At 38.5% G+C, this 19,804-nt stretch overlaps 2 protein-coding genes across 4 annotated transcripts; both read left to right on the top strand.

The window, feature by feature from the left end:
• The first annotated feature begins 1,849 nt into the window (after positions 1 to 1,849).
• crtam (cytotoxic and regulatory T cell molecule) lies at positions 1,850 to 7,916 on the top strand. 3 transcript variants are annotated; one of them, XM_026328386.2, is made up of 11 exons: positions 1,850 to 1,982; positions 2,954 to 3,094; positions 3,222 to 3,374; positions 3,563 to 3,682; positions 4,306 to 4,458; positions 4,894 to 5,148; positions 5,739 to 5,816; positions 5,979 to 6,032; positions 6,194 to 6,343; positions 6,595 to 6,696; positions 7,435 to 7,916. In XM_026328386.2, exons 1-11 carry the CDS (start codon positions 1,937 to 1,939, stop codon positions 7,608 to 7,610), a joined length of 1,428 nt encoding a protein of 475 aa, XP_026184171.1. In that variant the 5' UTR covers positions 1,850 to 1,936; the 3' UTR covers positions 7,611 to 7,916. The 3 variants fall into 3 exon arrangements, with proteins under 3 accessions (XP_026184171.1, XP_026184173.1, XP_026184170.1); XM_026328388.2 differs by having other exon boundaries at positions 4,891 to 5,148; positions 6,610 to 6,696; XM_026328385.2 differs by having other exon boundaries at positions 4,891 to 5,148.
• Positions 7,917 to 15,240: 7,324 nt separating this feature from the next.
• LOC113143229 (heat shock cognate 71 kDa protein) lies at positions 15,241 to 19,700 on the top strand. The gene is made up of 9 exons (XM_026328734.1): positions 15,241 to 15,395; positions 16,308 to 16,516; positions 16,902 to 17,107; positions 17,183 to 17,335; positions 17,442 to 17,997; positions 18,162 to 18,364; positions 18,553 to 18,751; positions 18,838 to 19,070; positions 19,296 to 19,700. The coding sequence occupies exons 2-9, from the start codon at positions 16,312 to 16,314 to the stop codon at positions 19,491 to 19,493; spliced, it is 1,953 nt and encodes a 650-aa protein (XP_026184519.1). The 5' UTR covers positions 15,241 to 15,395; positions 16,308 to 16,311; the 3' UTR covers positions 19,494 to 19,700.
• Positions 19,701 to 19,804: the final 104 nt, after the last annotated feature.

Genomic DNA, 19,804 nt, shown 5'->3' with positions numbered 1-19,804 from the left:
GAGGAGGCCCTGGTGAAGACCCAGGACACGCTGGAGGGACTATGTTACTCGGCTGACCTGGAAACGCCTCGGTTTCCCCCCGGGAGAGCTGCTGAGAAGTCACCAGGGAAAAAGAAGTCTGGGCACCGCTGCTTAAGCTGCTGCTTAAATTGTGAGTAGTTTATTTAACCTGATACTTACTTATCTACTCCTGTATTAGTGACTGTAACAAGTATGTGGTGTCAACAGTCTACTTAAAATATTCACCAGAAGTGAAAATGGGCAGAAAATGGATGGATTAGACCTAGTTCAGTACTGGTTTACTATTGCTACCTTCATTCTTTGTTTGGATAGCCCTGATTTTAACATGGTTTCATATCAGTTTAGACTTAGGTTAGACCTGGGTTAGTCCTAGTTTACACCTATTTTAGACTTTTAGTCCCTGTTTGGTCCATTAAGGGATTTACACTAAAGGTTTCCTCTGTTTCCCATTTACTGATTCTGTACAAACATTTCTCTAGTTATTCTAATCTAAATGATATGTAAGATTCAATCCAGTGAACTAGTACAAATACTGCAAATAATAACTAGTGTGAGAAAGACTGCACTCATTTGAAAGTACTTTGAATACTTAAGTATTTTTGAAAGCACATACTCCAGTATCTATACATACATACACACACATATATATATATATATATATATATATATATATATATATATATATATATATATATATATGTATGTATGTATGTATATGTGTATATGTATATGGAATGCCATAACCAAGTGGCCGGCATAGTGTACAGGAACATCTGTGCAGAGTATGGGCTGGAGGTCCCAAGGTCAAAATGGGACACACCTCCAAAGATGAGGGAGAATGACCGAGCTAAGATCCTGTGGGACTTCCAGATACAGACCGACAAACAGGTGATGACTAACCAACCAGACATAGTAGTGGTGGACAAACAACAGAAGAAAGCCGTAGTGGTAGATGTAGCAATCCCAAGTGACAGCAACATCAGAAAGAAGGAACATGAGAAGCTGGAGAAATACCAAGGGCTTAAAGAAGAGCTAGAAAAGATGTGGAAGGTGAAGACAACAGTGGTCCCCCTGGTAATCGGCACCCTCGGGGCTGTGACCCCCAAACTGGGAGAGTGGCTCCAACAGATCCCAGGAACAACATCAGAGCTCTCAGTCCAGAAGAGCGCAGTGCTAGGAACAGCTAAGATACTGCGAAGAACCCTCAAACTCCCAGGCCTCTGATAGAGGACCTGAGATTGAGGAAGACACACACACCACCCATAGGTGTGAGAAGGGAAATTTGTTTTTTTATATGTGTGTGTGTGTGTGTGTGTGTGTGTGTGTGTGTGTGTGTGTGTGTGTGTGTGTGTGTGTGTGTGTGTGTGTGTGTGTGTGTGTGTGTGTGTTGAGAGAGAGTTGTAGAATATGTCCCCAGAGAGAGAGAGGGAAAGATATGATACATACACACATAGCTCTGTAGAGTAGCATCTGACCCACCACCAAACTGGTCATTCTTAGACCTGTCTCAGAAAACATGTTGATTTGTACTTGCACTAAAGATACAAAATAACTAATTATGGTATCTCCTGTATGACAAACAACACTGTATTTTGAATATTATTCTTATTAAAATTGTTAAAACAGTGAATATTTTCTTTTTTTTTTTTTTTTTTTTTTTAGGTGGTTCGTATAACTATAGAATTCCATGGAAAAACATACTTTCATTTCAGACACATGAGCTAATATGTTTAAATCCTGAACTATTAACCTTATAATTTTACTGTAGGTTTCACATGAGAATCTCTTGCAACAAAGTGTCTGTGGAAACTACAGAGCTATGATGTCACGGAAGCTCCCCTCAGTGCAGTACAAATAGATCAAATGATGAGGAAATGCTGCAAAGTGAAAGGGCGATCGTTAGCGAGTGACAGAGATGGAACTGAAGCTACAACTCAGTATCTTCATACTGCTTATACAGGGTGAGTTGTTTATTTTCATTACTTGTTGATTATTTTGTTATGAAAAGTTGGTGTTGAAAACTGAATCTGATGGAAGTAATGGCTTTGCTTATGAAATCATTACGTTCTTCTACATGCTTTGACGAGGTCTGGTGTTTTCTATTGAGGAAATCCACACATTCTGTTACTTCTGATTAATCAAACATATTTGTCTAAGTTTATGCTTGCTGAACTCTATATTATTTGTCATGATTTTGATGTATCAAGATCTATAAATCTCTTTCATCCCTCTTTTCTTAAATTACATTCGATTCAGCTATTTTGTACATTTCATTCCAGGACAGCATGTATGTCTATATTTAAATATGTACTATATATCATATTATTTCCATTTATGTATTGCATCTATTTTACATTTCATAGAGTTTTGGCTGTGGAATGAAATGCTCTTTATAAATCAACCCAAGTGATTTTCTCTGGTTTTCATAGATTCAGTGTTCATTTAAAGTACTGTAATACATGCATGTGAAAAAATGTTTTATTCTACAAGCCCACTGCCTTTGTAGGTAGTGTCAAAAGGGCCCACAAACGTGTTTTCCAAACAGCTCTAACCATAGGAAAGAAAAAGCCCCCAAAGCCCCCATCAGCAGCCCACAGCAAATTTATATTTTTTCTAACACCTCCTCTGCTTTCTCTTTCACCCTTAAAGAACTGACCACAACATTTCCTGTCACAACACAAGTGCATTTTTTGTAGTAGAGTGAAGAACATTGACACCTCCAGTGTCACAGAGAAGAAACGATGTGTCAATCTCTCAGAAATAGGGTTTCAGCTTCAGTGACCTTTGTATGCAAGGGAAACACTTTCACTCCTCTTAAAATGATGATTTAATTTCATGTTTTTGTGAAGAGCAGAGCTGTCTGGATTTGGTTGTTTTATGAAATACTGCATGTATCACCAAACTGTATTAATTCCTGTTTATGTGATTGTAGCTTCACTGGCACTGTGGCAGCGTGTGTCTGTGATAAAAGGTCAGACGCTCCAGCTGACCTGCCCCATTAAGAATGCTCACAAGACCATTGTGGAATGGAAGAATCCTAAAGGATACATTATGTTCTTCAAACACAAGCGAGGTGAAGATGGTAGATTTTGCACTCATATTTCACCAACACTCCAACAAACATCCAAAAATCTCAATCTCTCAGAATTTTGCATCAAGATTATGAAACATCTGTTCTCTTTTCTCTTATTTGTTTTCAGCTTTACAAGACAAGCGGTACAGTATACACAAACTGTCTGAGTCTAAATTCACCATCCGTATTTCCAATGTGACCTTTAAAGATGGAGGCAACTACACATGCTCTCAGTATGACCACCACACAATAGAGAAAAAAGTGGAGGTGACAGTGTTAGGTGAGAATAATGTTCCACTTACTGATGATATGACTGTAACCACTAAATGTACCACTGACAGTGAATTAGTAGTTTTACTAACACAACTATGACTGCCATCATAACCCACCATGACCATGGTATTGTTAATTGGATGAGCATTTCATGATATTCCAATAATATTTGGTCTGATGTCCATTCTGTTAAAGGTCTTCCCAAAATGAGTAAAGGAATGGAAAAAGGAAATGTTTTTATAAAATGCACTGCTGAGGGGAACCACTATCCTCCCCAGATTTCTTGGAAATTGGACCATGGGCCTGAAATTGTTGGTAAGTTCTAATTACTGAAATTGTGAACTATAACTACAAAAAAGAAGTGAAACAAAGTGACCCATAGAATATCACATGACATGAATTTGACTCACATAAAACAGCCAACCCCTGTTAAATTTAGCTGCATGTTTGTGGTGCTGTACAATGCTTGTGCACTGCTATTCTGAACATTCACATTGCTCTTTTTGTACTGGATGTTTTTCTCATGTAGCACTATGATGCAGCAGTGTAAAGAGGTGAAATGAGCAATGTGAATCCTTCATTTATATATAATTTTATCAAAAGTCTCGTGGATTGTAGAGTACCTTTTACTGGCCTCTTTGTAGGTGAATCAAAATTAGTCAGCAACCACAGAGTGGGCTCAACTACTGATGACACTACTTGTCCCAGTTACAGTAATCTTTCCCATAATAATGAGCCCTGATAATGCTTATAAACTAAATTACCATAAATCCTTTAATGATGGACATCAACACTTTTACGAACATATAAATCTATGCCTATTCATCTTTTCATTTTAATTTTGAATGCCTCTGTTGGAAATGTTTAAATCTTGATTTTGATCAAAGGTGATGTACTAGTTAGCAATGGATATTGATGCCATCTATCCTATTCCACAGGTCTTGCCCAAGTCTCTCATGAAGATAACAAATACATGTCTGTGGATATACTTAGTCTTAAGTCAGTGGAGGCCAGACACACTGTGAAATGCCTTGTTCGCCATCCGTCTGTCTCACAACCTCTGACGAACTTTGTCAACATTGGAAAAAATTGTGAGTAGTTTATTTAACCTGATACTTACTTATCTGCTCCTGTATTAGTGACTGTAACAAGTATGTGGTGTCAACAGTCTACTTAAAATATTCACCAGAACTGAAAATCACCCTTCTGTTAGTCAAAATGTTTACGTTCAATACTTCTTCATAAATGGTGCTATATTTGAGGAACAGTGAAAGCCTTGGTGTGTCGTCACAAAACAGGGAAAGCACTGGAGAGAGTTTTTTCTCATAAATTGCTCCATGACACTGTCCACAACACCAGACTGTCATTTCCTCTTTTGTATGTTGTGAATAGTCTGGTTTACTGTATTCTAATTGAAAAACAGGCCGGGGTGATTTTCAGGTTTTTCAAATGTCAACAAGAATTTTGACTTGAATTCACTACTTCTTCTGCTCATTAATAAAGTGAAGCCCTCTCTGTCACAGCAGCGCAGTCCCACCCTACAACCATGGCCAGTTCACCCACAGCCCAGCCTCAAAGGTCAACGGGAGGGCTGAGAACTACAGCTGGTTGGTTCAGGCATGGAAGAACAACAGTGTACTTTCCAACCAGAGACATGAATAGGCCTTCATCACAGAGTCCTATTAAGCCATCAAGTGGTTCCTCAAGTGAGCCAAAGACATTTACAGCACCATCTAGCTTGAACCCTGTTACATCCACAGGCTCACATGTCAGCACTATTTGTGAGTGAGACTGTTTTCTTTTGTTTTATTTTCATGGCACATAGGCTTTAAGTGAAAAAATGCTGCAGCAATGAAAACAAAAGAAACACTGTCTAAAAACAGTTAAAAGTTATGGTTGTAGTATATTATACATAATGTCAGCCTGTGGGATAGAAACATCTGACAAGCTCAGCTTTCATAGTGAATATAGATTGGTCTCTTAACCACAGCAGCACTATCACAAGATCTGTTTCCTGTGACAGAAGTTTCAGACTCTAGTGTGAAACTCGGTTATGGTAGATGTATGTATATGATGGATGTATATGAATATTGAGGATGGAACTCTGAGGCTCCACAAAGGTGAAGAGATCTTCCAAATTAAGTGTAGAGCATAATCAAAGGTCTGCAGTTTGAAAACCTTGATGTTTAAAATTATTAGGAGTGAAGTACGCTTCTGAATTAACATTTAGTTATTCATTTACTAGTCTTTAAGTGAAACTGAAATGTTCTGTTCTTTTACAGAATTTACATTTTTACTGATTTTTTTTTTTTTTTTTTTTTTTTTTTTTTCCCCCCTCATGAGATTAATTAAAATTCTTTATTTTTTGTAGATGAGACAAAAACCTCTGTGATATCAACCTTAACCAGGGTGAGGAATAATACCATCAGTAATGAAACAAGCACAACAGGTAATGATATCCAGTGTACTTTAAAATATATGTACACATGTTCCTGACAAATGTCTAATGCCATCTAGTGATAATTGTGTTTAACTACAGCTGGATTGTTAGACAACAGTGTTACAGCAGTTTGTTAATTATTGTGCCTTCTGTCTTCATGATTTCTTAAAGAATCTGTCTCTGGGACAACAGTGGAGACCAACAGCACAGAGGGAAACATAACAGGTACACTATTAACAGTAGCAGTACCAGCATTATCAGACCCTATAGTGTTCCTCTAGTGTGAAAATAATAATGAATGTCTTGTTATGCACAAAGTAAAAATATGTAAAAAGCTTTAAATGTGCTGAAGGTTTCACTGAACTAATCATTGGATTTCTGTCTAGTGCGTATTAATGACCAAAATATGCAAACTGGAAGTGGAAGGAACTCATCCTTACTGGTCCTTCTGGTGACATGCTTGATCTTTGGTCTGCTGGTTGTGGTCATTTTTTTCGCAATTAAACTAAGGAGAGCACACATTGCCTGGAAAAAAGGTAAGCAGACTTTCACAGTTTCTGCATGGCATCTAATCCCACCAGTAGTATCAGATTAAAGCTGCGGCTAGTTTCATCTTCTGTTGATGCATGAAGCAGATCATTTGTAGTGGTTTTACTTGTTTCTGCTTCATAAAATGTAAATATAAAGGGGGGTCCATAAAATGTAAAATTTTCTTATTGCAGGTCTGAGTGGCACCACAAAATCTCTTTCTATTTGAAATGTATTTTAAAAAGTAAACCTATGACAGTTTTTATTGTTACAGAGAATGAAGACTCTAATCCATCTGAGGAGAGCAGTAAATCTAAATCAAGCCTGGAGGAGAGGAACTCCCAAGGACAAAAGCGAAGAGGTGGGTAGACGACTACCACTTTTAATTCCGGCACGTTTGGTGACTTGGATTTTGTGCTAGTAGTTGAAATGTGATGTGATTATTATTGATATGTGTTGCTTTTAGCTTTAGGAAGTGAATCCCAAAAAACATGACTAAACAGAGAGTGCCTTCACACTGTTGGCCGTCTTGAGACAAGACACATACGTGAAATAAAGATAACTTGCGCTCAGTTTTAAGTATGAAGAAGATGAATTGAGGCACCAATCATAAAATAGGAGCTCTATTCAACACTTGCAGTAATTTAATAAGTAATTTTATTCTATTTATAATGCATCTAACTTAAAACTTATTGCACACCATGCAGAGACATTTCCATACCTTCATTGTAATTATATTTCATTTTATATGTGAAACTTTTTATATTGATTTTTTTTTCAAGCCACTGCAAACCATCCATCCATCATCTATACCCATTTATTCCTAAGTAGGGTCACAGGGATCTGCTTGAGCCTAGCCCAGCTCTCTTTGGGTGAAAGGCAGGGGTACACCCTGGACAGGTCGCTAGTCTATCACAGGGCTATCTCCAACCAAGCATCCTCAATTAATCTGCTGAATTCATTTATTCAACACATCTTCTAGTTTAAAAATTTTACTTTATGTAGTTTAAGCACGGTCTTCAATGACACATTTGCCTTTTTAGCATGTGCAAAAAAAACTGTTGCTCACAGATTGTGAAATGTTCTCTCTTTTACACAGGCGTTAGTAATACAGCATTCACACAGTATGTTGCTGAAGAACCAGTGGCGATACCTTCAGTGATAAACACTGCTGCAGTGACGGTAGCAGAGACTGGAAAGAAGGACCAGATTTCTCAACATCAAGCCCAGGCACAAACCGCAACCAAACATGCCATAAAGGAGACAGCGCTATAACAACATGTAAAATACAGTATTCATAATGTTGTCAGCACCATAATCATGCACATAAGCATGAAAAGGCTGATTAACGTTTTTTTTATTGCACTTTTGAGTGTAGGTTTACACAGGAGAGAATGTGCTGAAGTATTTTATTGCTGTAGTATTTTATTGCACTGTAATACATTTTAGGTAGTGTTGTTGTTTACATGCATCAATACTTTGCTGGAACATAAGTGAAATAATGATGGTTTTGTATATCATGTTTTTGCATATTATTGGTATCTTTTGTGACTTTTCCATAAAGTGTTATTGCCAATGGTGTGACTTTTCTTTTCTTTCCTTTTTTTTTAAACTTAAAGGAATACAGTGGATATACAAAGCCCCTAGTATTAGAAAAGAAAAAATATTCAAAAATTTTCTTCAAGGTTCTAAGTTCTATATATTCTGATTAATGCTTGTAGTTTTCTCATTAATTCCTCAATAGAGTAAAATAATGTGCACCAGTTATGCACATAAATACATACAGTGAATTCAAGAATTGCAGAAGTTTTCTTTCCATAAATATATATTGCCGATATCAGTTAAAGATAGGCAAATTACACCGAAGCTCCAATATGTTTCTCTATAGTGTCACCCACTCTTTAGCCAAGTATAGAGCATAAATGGTTACTGATAGCATCCAAGACTTCAGAAGGGACTTCAGTTAGTTTTTTTTTTTTTTCAGTTAATTATGAGAGATTTATGCTAATGTGGATTTTAAATACACAATCCTAACGATGAGAATATTTACACCTGATCCCAAGGCATAATGTACTAAATCATCAACGTGTCTCTTGGACCCCATCCCGACTAGACTGCTTAAAGGCACCCTGCCATTAATGAACTCATCTTTATTGGACTTGGTAAATTTATCTCTAGTATCAGGCTACGTACCACAGGCCTTTAAGACTGCAGTAATCAAACCTTTACTCAAAAAGCCTAGTCTTGATCCAGGAGTCTTGGCTAATTATAGACCAATATCCAACCTGCCATTTATTTCTAAAATCCTAGAAAAAGCTGTTGCTAAGCAGCTATCAGACCACTTACACAGGAATGAACTATTTGAAGATTTTCAATCAGGATTTAGAGCACATCATAGTACAGAAACAGCACTGTTAAAAGTCATCAACGATCTTCTCCTAGCCTCAGATAATGGACTCATTTCTGTACTTGTCCTACTAGACCTTAGTGCTGCATTTGACACTACTGACCACAGCATTTTATTACAGAGATTGGAGCATGTGACTGGTATCAGAGGAACAGCATTGTGATAAAGACTGGATAAAATGGTTCCAGTCCTATTTATTGGAGAGATTCCAGTTTGTTCATGTCCATGATGAACCTTCCACGTGCACAAAAGTTATGGAGTTTCACAACGTTCTGTGCTAGGACCGATTCTGTTCACCTTGTACATGCTTCCTTTAGGCAATGTTATTAGGAAGCACTCTATTAACTACCACGGCTATGCAGATGACACTCAGCTGTATCTATCTATTAAACCTGTTAACACAAACCAGTTAACCAGATTTCAAGCGGGTCTAACTGGCATAAAGGCCTGGATGACCAGTAACTTTCTACTTTTAAATTCAGAGAAAACAGAAGTTATTGTATTTGGGCCTAAAAACCTCAGAAATAACTTTTTTTAAATTATAGCTACTCTAGATGGCATAGCCCTGGCCTCCAGCACTACTGTGAAAAACCTTGGAGTTATTTTTGACCAGGACATGTCCTTTAACTCACATGTAAAACAAATTTCTAGAACTGCCTTCTTTCACCTGTGCAACATTGCCAAAATTAGGAACATCCTGTCTCAAAATGATGCCGAAAAACTACTCCATGCATTTGCTATGTTGTCAAGGCTAGATTACTGTAACTCATTACTATCTGGATGTCCCAGTATCTCCATAAAAACCCTCCAGTTAATCCAGAATACTGCAGCCAGAGTCCTGACAGGAAGTAGCAAGAGAGATCATATTTCTCCTATATTGGCTTCTCTTCATTGGCTCCCTGTAAAATATAGAATAGAATTTAAAATCCTTCTCCTCATATACAAATCCCTGTTTAAATGTATGGAAAGTAAAAATAAAATAAGGAATGGATAACAGTATGCACATACTGTGTGCAGCATGCCCACAGTTGCTATACAGTACTGTTGGTACAGTATAGACTTACCTAAACTGGATCCACTTTTTCACATAGGGCCATGTAGTTTTTGATTTTGTTTTCCCTTAATAATAAAAACCTTCACTTAAAAACTGCATGAGGTGTCTATTTGTGTTATCTTTGACTAATATTTAAATTTGTTTGATCTGAAACAAAGTGTGACAAACATGCAAAAAAAAAAAAGAAATCAGGAAGGGGGCCAACACTTTTTTACACCACTGTACATACAACTAAATTATAATGTTCCTGCTGTTGATTGCAACTGCTGTCATTCTTTTACCTAGCTCCAACTCAATATACAATGTCATGGTCTTTAATTTATCTCCACCTGGAAAACTGCTTATTTCCAGTCTATACATTTCACTCTCTATGTCCATAAACATATTGCTAGTTCTTCTATGTTATATGTTTATCACCAGTTATGGTTGCCTTTAAATGTGGCTATGTAAGGTTCAGCACTGGCTAATGTAGTAACAGGAGTGCATTTTAGGATGGTCATTTGTGGCTGTGGCCACGAATGATGTGAGTAGGAAGCAAAGAGAAATTTTAACCTTTTTTTAACCATTGACATTATGATATTATGTAATAAGTATTAACTGTATCATATTTCTATGTTTAAGTAAATATAAGAGCTGCTGGACAATCTGAATTTCCCCAAGGGGGGGATGAATAAAGTATCTATCTATCTATGACAGATTGTGAGCATCATACTAAATTCATTAAAATGTGAAAACTGCAGAGAGAGAGAGAGCATTGAGCAGATAAATATGATCAGAGAATGAGTTACAGGAGCTAATTTACCTTAATTTACATTGAAAAGGGAATTTTAGTTAGTATGATTCTCATGTTTACTTCATCTGGTTCCTAAAACTTTTGTAAGGGATTATTAGGCACTGTCACAGGTGTGTTTTTTCAAGTTTTCAAGGTATTTCATGATAAAGATTTATAATTATCTATATACAGGCGAGTATATTTCCCTACAACAGAGGAGGTTGTCTGATGATCATGACACCTCATAACTTCTTGACAAGAAGTGTACGGTAGAACGATGAAAATGGTACCACATTAAAGTTTATAAATTTATCTTCTATCTATTCTAAAGATTATTACCTAACTGTAATCTTTTATTAGGAAATGTCAAGGTATTGGTGTTGATTTTTGTGAATAACTGGTCCGAGTGTGGTTATCCACTTTGCTTTCTAATTTTGAATTCTCAGGCAATTAGGACACAGCAACAGTTGTTATACCATAATGAAGCTTATAAATGTGTGATGAATAATACACCATAATACACAGTTACTTTATAACTAAATAGATGTTTCCGTTGGTTTTTTGTGTGTCAAAATCCCAAATGTGAGATTAGGTACTCACTAAAAAGTCCTGTTTATCACTAAACTACCAGTTCTCCCAAAACCATTTCTGCTCCACAGAGTCCATTTGTCTTGGCCAGATAATGCTTTTGTCTAAACAAAGTCTGACCTTTCTGTCCTAATTAAATAATTAAAAATAACGGCATGATAAGATTTTATTTTGGTAAAATAAGCGTAATCTAGAGGCCTTTGCCTTTCATATAAGCCACTTCTGATTCCAAATGATCAACTAGAAGTCAAGTTATTTGTTGTTCCTACAACTTGGATAGGTGACAAGACTTTTGTCAGGGTGTGTATTATAGTGTGTGTGTTCAGTCTTTCCAGCAGGACTTGCAGGATATCACCTCCTGCTCTTTTCAAGTGTGTCTACCACAACAGATGAAAGTGCTAGCTGCTCTTTTTTTTTGTCCTTTGCACAACGTGCATGTTCCCCTCTTTACTGCTGACCTGCTGGTGTCTGTGGCTCTGTGTCTAGAGGCACAGCTGCCAAAAACTGCATCCCTGTCACCAGTGCAGCAGCAACTACTGCACGAGGGAGGTGCCATCTATACCTATGTTGTCATGTTAGATGTTTTGGAGAAGCCGGAGGAAGCCAGATTGAGATGGTTTGGACATGTTCAGAGGAGGGACAGTGAATATATTGGTAAAAGGATGCTGAGGTTAGAGCTGCCAGGAAGGAGGCCTAGAGGAAGACCAAAGAGGAGGTTCTTGGATGTAGTGAAGGAGGACATGAGGATAGTTGGTGTGGGTGAGGAGGATACAGAGGATAGGGTTAAATGGAGGCAGATGATTTGCTGTGGCGACCCCTGAAGGGAGCAGCCCAAAGGAAAAGAAGAAGAAGATCCTATCTATACCATTTATCCCTCACAGGGCTACAGGGGGGTGTCATCAGGCCGGCTAGCCACGTTAATGGTCCAAAGGAACAGAGTAGAACAGAGGGACACTGTCTTTGTGCTGACCCCAAAGTGCATTTATTCACCAGACAAAAATACATGAACAAGATGAGGACAAAAGTTTATAAAAAAGTGCACAATACGGGGCCTGCAGCTTCTAGTTACATGCAGCACACCTGACTGCTAACAGCGACCTTTTGTAGGGGCTCCAATCAATTAGTAGAAACCAAATTAAAACACAGGTCTGCACAGATAAGTAATTCTCTTTCTAAAATCTATTCACCATACACAACTACAGTGACAAAATACGGTACCAATTATTACCTACAAAATATCCTTTTATCAATTTAGCTGTGTAAATATTGTTTAAAAGAAAGGACATTTAGCTCAACATTAAAACTCCTAACACACCTCTTCCAAATCCACCAAGGGCCCTTCTGGAACCTTGTTAAAGTGCTCTGGCTCCCCGGGGCCTCTTTTAGCCGGAACACCTAGGAAGCAGGAAGCAGAACAGGAGTAAGTACATCACCCCTATTTCTAGCCCAATTGTAAATAATTATACTTGGATTTTCTCCTTTTACAGGCCCAACACCATCTCTGCTAAGCAGGACACAATCCATCATCAATAAACATCTTAAATACCAAAAATGAGCATGTCTATTTCTTTTCTATGTGTGAAAGGTAACGGACTTGCTACATTACAGGGGGCTTGAGTTGATTCAGTTGACAGTGGGTGAGAGGTGGGGTACACCCTCATTTATCAGTCTATCAAAAGGCTGACACAAAGACATACTGCTCAGCATAATCTGCATACGTTTGGACTATGGGAAGAAGCCGGTGTACCTGGAGAAAGACACATACACATAGGGAGAACCTGCAAACACCACACAAAAAGGCCCGGGTTGACTAGGATTCAAACTAATTATTTAAAATCCACATAAAATTATATTTTGTACAATTTGTAGATCTCTGTATATATATATATAGACCATGTGATATTTCAGTTTTTCTTTTTTAATAAATTTGCAAAAATTTCTACATTTCTGTTTTTTTCTGTCAAGATGGGGTGCTGAGTGTACATTAATGAGAAATAAAATGAACTTTTTTGATTTTGGCAAATGGCTGCAATGACACAAAGAGTGAAAAATTTAAAGGGGTCTGAATACTTTCCGTACCCACTGTACTTGAAGGTTGTCTAATAATACTTTAGGATAAAGGATATTAACGTCTAATGAAAAATACAAAAGTCACAAATTAGTAAATATTAAACAAAAATAAAAAATCATCTTTGGCTGTTTGTCAACATACATTAAAGTTGCACTCCATTCCAAAATATTTTTTTTAAATGATACATCTCATGTTTTACATGGTTTTACTAATTAATGTATATTCAGAATTGACACACTAGTGTTTTCATACGTATTTGCTGAAAGGGAAAATGTATGTTGTGTTGACATATTGAATCTAGCTTGTATTACATTATATCTAATAGTAAGATTATGTCAATTCAATATAGTATTTGTTCTGCAGTTAGACACCAGGTGAACAATAGCACCTTTTCTTTACTGATTGGTGTCATTTATCAAAACATCTGTAGAGCACAATTTAAATGGGTGCATAGGAACTGTGTGTATGTACAAAACAAAGTCCAAGTTGAACACATGTAACTTCACATAATGAACACTGATAGTCTATTCTTCTTGCTGCTGTCTGCTTGTGCATGTACTCATTATTGTATAGAAACACCTCAAGAATGGTTAACCACAGCCGTGAATAGCATGCCCACAGAACATCCTACACATGCTACAAAAACCCAAATGGGTTGTCCATACAGAATTTTTATGGGGTCCCAGATGGCAAAACAGCTATGGGCCTCACGCGGGCTTACCCACAGGGGACCCTGTGCGGGTTTCCTGCACTAGAAATCTACCATTTATCTCCATATTCCACTTTCACTGCCGTTCATTTCTGATTGACTTACTAGAATATTTAAATCTAGTGTCTGCTTCCTCATTCCTCTTACACCCCATATGTGCTGGTACCCACATAAACTGAGCCAACGTACCTTGATGACAAACCCTTGTGCATACTTTTAATGCTTCATACAAATTTTGACAGTTATAAAATCTCACTAGTCTTGGGATGTACTCCAGTGCCATATAGCATGTAAGTCCCAGCATCACCCTTGGTATTACTTCCCCTTGAAACCCTATCAAAATCTTCTCAGTTTCTTTCCTATTCCCATTTATTACAAATTTTATCCTTTGAACATTTAATATTGTACTTCCCTTCAAATTGTTCTTGATTTCTTCCACAGTCACATTTGCTTGTACTCCTGCAATTACACTTTAATTTCTATTCAACCCACTTCCCACTTTACTAGTGTTAACAAATTTGACTCCAGCTATTTCTTCTAGTTTTAAAGCTATAGCTGTCTGATCTTCTGTATTACAGCCTATCAACAAATTTCCATCATGTAGTGTTTTTGCAAAATCAATGTTTACTACTGTCTTATTTAAGATTTTTGGCAACTTGATAGGGTTAACCTTGCTAACTGTGACCTCCAAATCTTATCACACACTTATGTTTTCTCTTCTCTGTTCTTCAGACTCTTCTGATGCACTTCATCCTCTTTTATCTCCCATCTCTACTTTCTGCCTCCCTTCCTCTATCCTTCCTTCCTCCTCATTTTCTTTTTTTTTTCCTTTTGTGTCTTCTTAGTCTTTTATTTAATGGCGGTTGACTGTCCTCAATATACGGTGCATTACCGTGTGTATGGTATTGTGAACCAGGATAAGCGTTTTTCCATTTAAATTCTGTAGCCCCCTCTCAACAAAATTGCTCTGTATGCCTTATGATTTGCCTTTAAGTGCGATACTTCTTTTAAACCCATTAGCCCTTTTCTCAACTCCACTCCTTCATTTCCTGCTCATATCCCGTATATTCCAGCAACACATGCTCTATCGTCTCATGAATCCATATATCCCACATTCTACACTTACAACGTGCTATTCAATCCTGTATGCCTCAATCTCAGTCTTGATATAATGTCTTCTTTCTATTTCTGTACCTCTGACAGTAAGTGATTATGCAGTAGACATCAAAACAGGAGGTAGGTAGGCTGGCTCGGTGTTTGACGTCATCAGCTATACACTAAGCGTCACTGGTGGACACCGAGCAAAGACTCGACATCTGATTGGCTGCTGTGCCGGTCATATATAAGGTTCTGATGCACTTTGGTCTTCCTTTCTCTTCTCATACCGGCAAGGATAGGTCAGCCTCGCCGCTGTACAGTCAAACCTACCATCTAAAAGATTAACCGGGGCAAACATTTGGTAAGTTATTCTTCAATGAGTTACAAATAATCAAACATAATAGTTTAGTAACTTTCCCTATGTCGTTTGTGGTTGATCGCAATAGCGTATGTAGCCTTAGTATTTTGTGTCTCCCTATTGCTGTGTGTTGCAATTAGGAATTGCACATTTGTTTTTTAATTCCTTGAATACTGAAGCTCTATAGGATTGACAAAGCTTTAGAAGGTTACATTTCATGTGTTTGTGGTAGCTGTGCTCACCGGGTGTGTTAGCTAATGTTAGCCACATAGCAGAGTGGGGGCAGGGATTCTAAGACGTTCCAGAATGTTCTCGACCCGCGTGTACTAGCGGAAGTGAATAGACTTCCGGTAACTCTTTCAGTTAAAAAGCCTGTTTGCAGGACTTTATAAGCGATTTAATCTTGCGGCTGGACTATTATTTCATCTGGCGTTTGTCTGTTATACGTTAAAATTCCCTTTGCCAATTTCTGGTCTGAGCTCTGATCGATATGTTTCATTCTCACGTGGTCATGACATCATGACACCATGGTTAGCCCTTAGTAACAGTCTGTAAACGTATTAGTACGATGTTTGCTGTTTAAGTGTAATAGTGAAAATGATATAAATGTGACAGTAGTTGAAGTACTGCAGCTTTTACTTAAAATGACACAGTAACAGTGTTAGAATATTAATTTGCAAGTTCTGCATTTAAAATTGCAATTATAAAGATTACCATTTTAAAAAATTCCCACTTGGGGTCAGTGAAGCCTTATTGTATGTTATATTCTATATGCTGAAATCAAAACTCCATGTATTTAAGTTTGTTAGTACTGCAGAGTAATTTGTTCTTTGTATGCCGTTGCCTTAAGTGTCATAGGCTGCACTTGTTTTGCCCACCACAAGCTTTGTTGTAATTCAATTTCTTTTCATTAAGGAACATGTCTAAGGGACCAGCAGTTGGTATTGATCTTGGGACCACCTACTCCTGTGTTGGTGTGTTCCAACATGGCAAAGTTGAAATCATTGCCAATGACCAGGGTAACAGGACCACACCCAGCTATGTGGCCTTCACAGACACTGAGAGGCTGATTGGGGATGCAGCCAAGAATCAGGTTGCCATGAACCCCACAAACACAGTCTTTGGTAAGTATTGTTAGCATTGAATGATGGTGATATAGTGATCCTATGTCATTCTTGTTGCTTTTACCTGCTGAAAATCAGCAAAGTCGTTTATCACAATTGTGAAGAACTTTAAGGTGTAGGCAAACCATACCAGTTTACTATAGTTGTCCTTTTTTAATTGTAAGTGAAATTATATTAGACTGTAACAGTGAATGTCAAGATCTCATTAAAAATACCCCCCTCACTGTTATGAGAATTTTCCTGCAATTGTGGTTTGCACCAGAGGTTGAAGAAGCCAAATATAGCTCAATTTCCTTTTGTGGATGGTTGAGTATAGTCTTGGTCAGAGACCACAGAAGAGCAGATTTCTTTGGATCTTTAAAAATAACTTTTTTTTTTTTTGCAGATGCCAAAAGGCTGATTGGCCGCAGGTTTGACGACACAGTGGTGCAGTCAGATATGAAGCACTGGCCATTTGCAGTCATCAATGACAACAGTCGCCCCAAGGTTCAAGTTGAGTACAAGGCTGAGACCAAGTCATTCTACCCAGAAGAAATCTCTTCCATGGTGCTGACGAAGATGAAGGAGATTGCTGAAGCCTACCTCGGAAAAGTATGTTATTTCTCCACTTTTGATCAAAACTTGCAATCCTCGAGTTATTCTAACCTTTGACCTATTTTCTTTTAGACTGTCAACAATGCTGTAATTACAGTACCTGCTTACTTCAATGACTCCCAGCGCCAAGCCACCAAGGATGCTGGCACAATCTCTGGCCTCAATGTTCTCCGAATTATCAATGAACCAACTGCAGCTGCCATTGCCTATGGGTTGGATAAAAAGGTAAATAAAACTTGAAACAAGACAGTTGTACAGATATGAAGTGTAAAGTGTATAATCTAACACATTGTGGTAGGTTGAGGAACTGTAAAGTCTTAATTAATTTCAGGTTGGGTCTGAGCGAAACGTCCTCATCTTTGATCTTGGCGGTGGCACCTTTGACGTGTCCATTTTGACCATTGAAGATGGCATCTTTGAGGTCAAGTCCACTGCTGGAGATACTCATCTTGGTGGGGAAGATTTCGACAACCGCATGGTTAACCACTTCATCGCAGAGTTCAAGCGTAAATACAAGAAGGACATCAGTGACAACAAGAGAGCTGTCCGTCGTCTGCGCACTGCTTGCGAGAGGGCAAAGCGCACCCTGTCTTCCAGCACCCAGGCCAGCATTGAAATTGACTCCCTATATGAGGGAGTTGACTTCTACACCTCCATCACCAGGGCTCGCTTTGAGGAGCTCAATGCTGACCTCTTCCGTGGCACCTTGGATCCAGTGGAGAAGTCTCTCCGTGATGCCAAGATGGATAAAGGGCAGATTCATGACATTGTGCTGGTTGGTGGTTCTACCCGTATCCCCAAGATCCAGAAACTGCTTCAGGACTTCTTCAATGGGAAGGAGCTCAACAAAAGTATCAATCCAGATGAAGCTGTGGCCTATGGAGCTGGTAGGTTCAAACAAATGGATGGTACAAATTTTGTTCTCCTAACTGGTTGCACAGCAAGTTCACAGCTGTAGCAGATGGTGGTCATGGTCCTCATGATCTAAACTCAAGTTTGTAAATGAATACAGTAATTGACTTAAGATCTAACTGTTGGTTTTGTTTTTCAGCTGTCCAGGCTGCAATCCTGTCTGGTGACAAGTCTGAAAATGTGCAGGACTTGCTGCTTCTGGATGTCACTCCTCTGTCCCTGGGTATTGAGACTGCAGGTGGTGTCATGACTGTCTTGATCAAACGTAACACCACAATCCCTACCAAGCAGACCCAGACCTTCACCACCTATTCTGACAACCAGCCTGGTGTGCTCATCCAGGTAAGCAAAATATAATTATACCTGTTTCTCAGTGTTTTTGCAGTGATGTTTATTCCTGCCATTCATAGTTTCTACCAGAGATCACAAGACCAAAGATGGCTCAGACCTTCCTTGGATGTCTGAGCAAAAATAGAGGGCAGAACTGTGGTTTTAAAATTTGCTTGCTTAACCCTTTGTATTTCAAACAGGTTTATGAAGGTGAGCGTGCCATGACTAAGGACAACAACCTGCTGGGGAAATTTGAGCTGACAGGCATTCCTCCTGCTCCTCGGGGTGTTCCCCAGATTGAGGTGACTTTTGATATTGATGCCAATGGCATCATGAATGTGTCTGCTGTTGACAAGAGCACTGGCAAGGAGAACAAGATCACCATCACCAATGACAAGGGTAAAAAGAGCCTAAAAGCTACTTAATCTAGTTAGCTTAAGGTTTGTCGGGGGTTTTAAATGCTAATCTTGCCTATTTTATGACAGGTCGCCTCAGCAAGGAGGACATTGAACGCATGGTCCAGGAGGCTGAGAAGTACAAGGCAGAAGATGATGTCCAGCGTGACAAGGTGTCTGCTAAGAATGGCCTGGAGTCATATGCTTTCAATATGAAGTCAACTGTGGAAGATGAGAAGCTTGCTGGAAAGATCAGTGATGACGACAAGCAGAAGATCTTGGACAAGTGCAACGAGGTCATCAGCTGGCTTGACAAAAACCAGGTGAGGATCGGTGTTGATCAGTGAAAGCAGTGTAGTTTACTTCAGAAAATTAACATAAAATATCAAGTCTTTTTTTTTTTTTTTTTTTCTCCCCTCCTCCCCCACCAGTGGATGTGTCACCACTCTTTAGCATTAATTCTAGTTTGTGGTGGTCTATATTTACATGTTTTGGTAAAAGGACAGGAATTAACATTTGTCATAACAAACTGTCTCCTTGTTGTGCAGACTGCTGAAAAAGATGAGTATGAGCATCAGCATAAGGAGCTGGAGAAGGTGTGCAACCCGATCATCACCAAGCTGTACCAGAGTGCTGGTGGCATGCCAGGTGGTATGCCAGATGGCATGCCTGGTGGCTTCCCCGGTGCTGGTGGTGCTCCTACTGGTGGAGGATCCTCTGGACCAACCATTGAGGAGGTTGACTAAACATTCCATCAGTTCAGCTACCTCCTGATAAAGAAAGTAACCCTCTTATGGCAGAAGATACAAGCTTAAGAGAGAAATTTAATAAAGTTAAAACAGGGTTCAGGGATCATATTTATTGCAATTTTGCGACACAGCTGGAACAACTGTATGGTATTGTTTTTCTATACCACTGTCACTGACTTGACAATAAAAAAAAAACTAACCCTGTTTGTTTTTACTTAATTTATTGCATTTGTAATCCACTGATCCAGTTATTTACTGTTTTGATCAACTGTATAATTAAGACACTAAGGGCTGCACTACACAATTTG

Source organism: Mastacembelus armatus, chromosome 14, assembly GCF_900324485.2.
Source record: "Mastacembelus armatus chromosome 14, fMasArm1.2, whole genome shotgun sequence".
NCBI lineage: Eukaryota > Metazoa > Chordata > Actinopteri > Synbranchiformes > Mastacembelidae > Mastacembelus > Mastacembelus armatus.
Note: the sequence above shows the minus strand (reverse complement) of the source record. Positions and strands in the feature narration are given on the sequence as shown.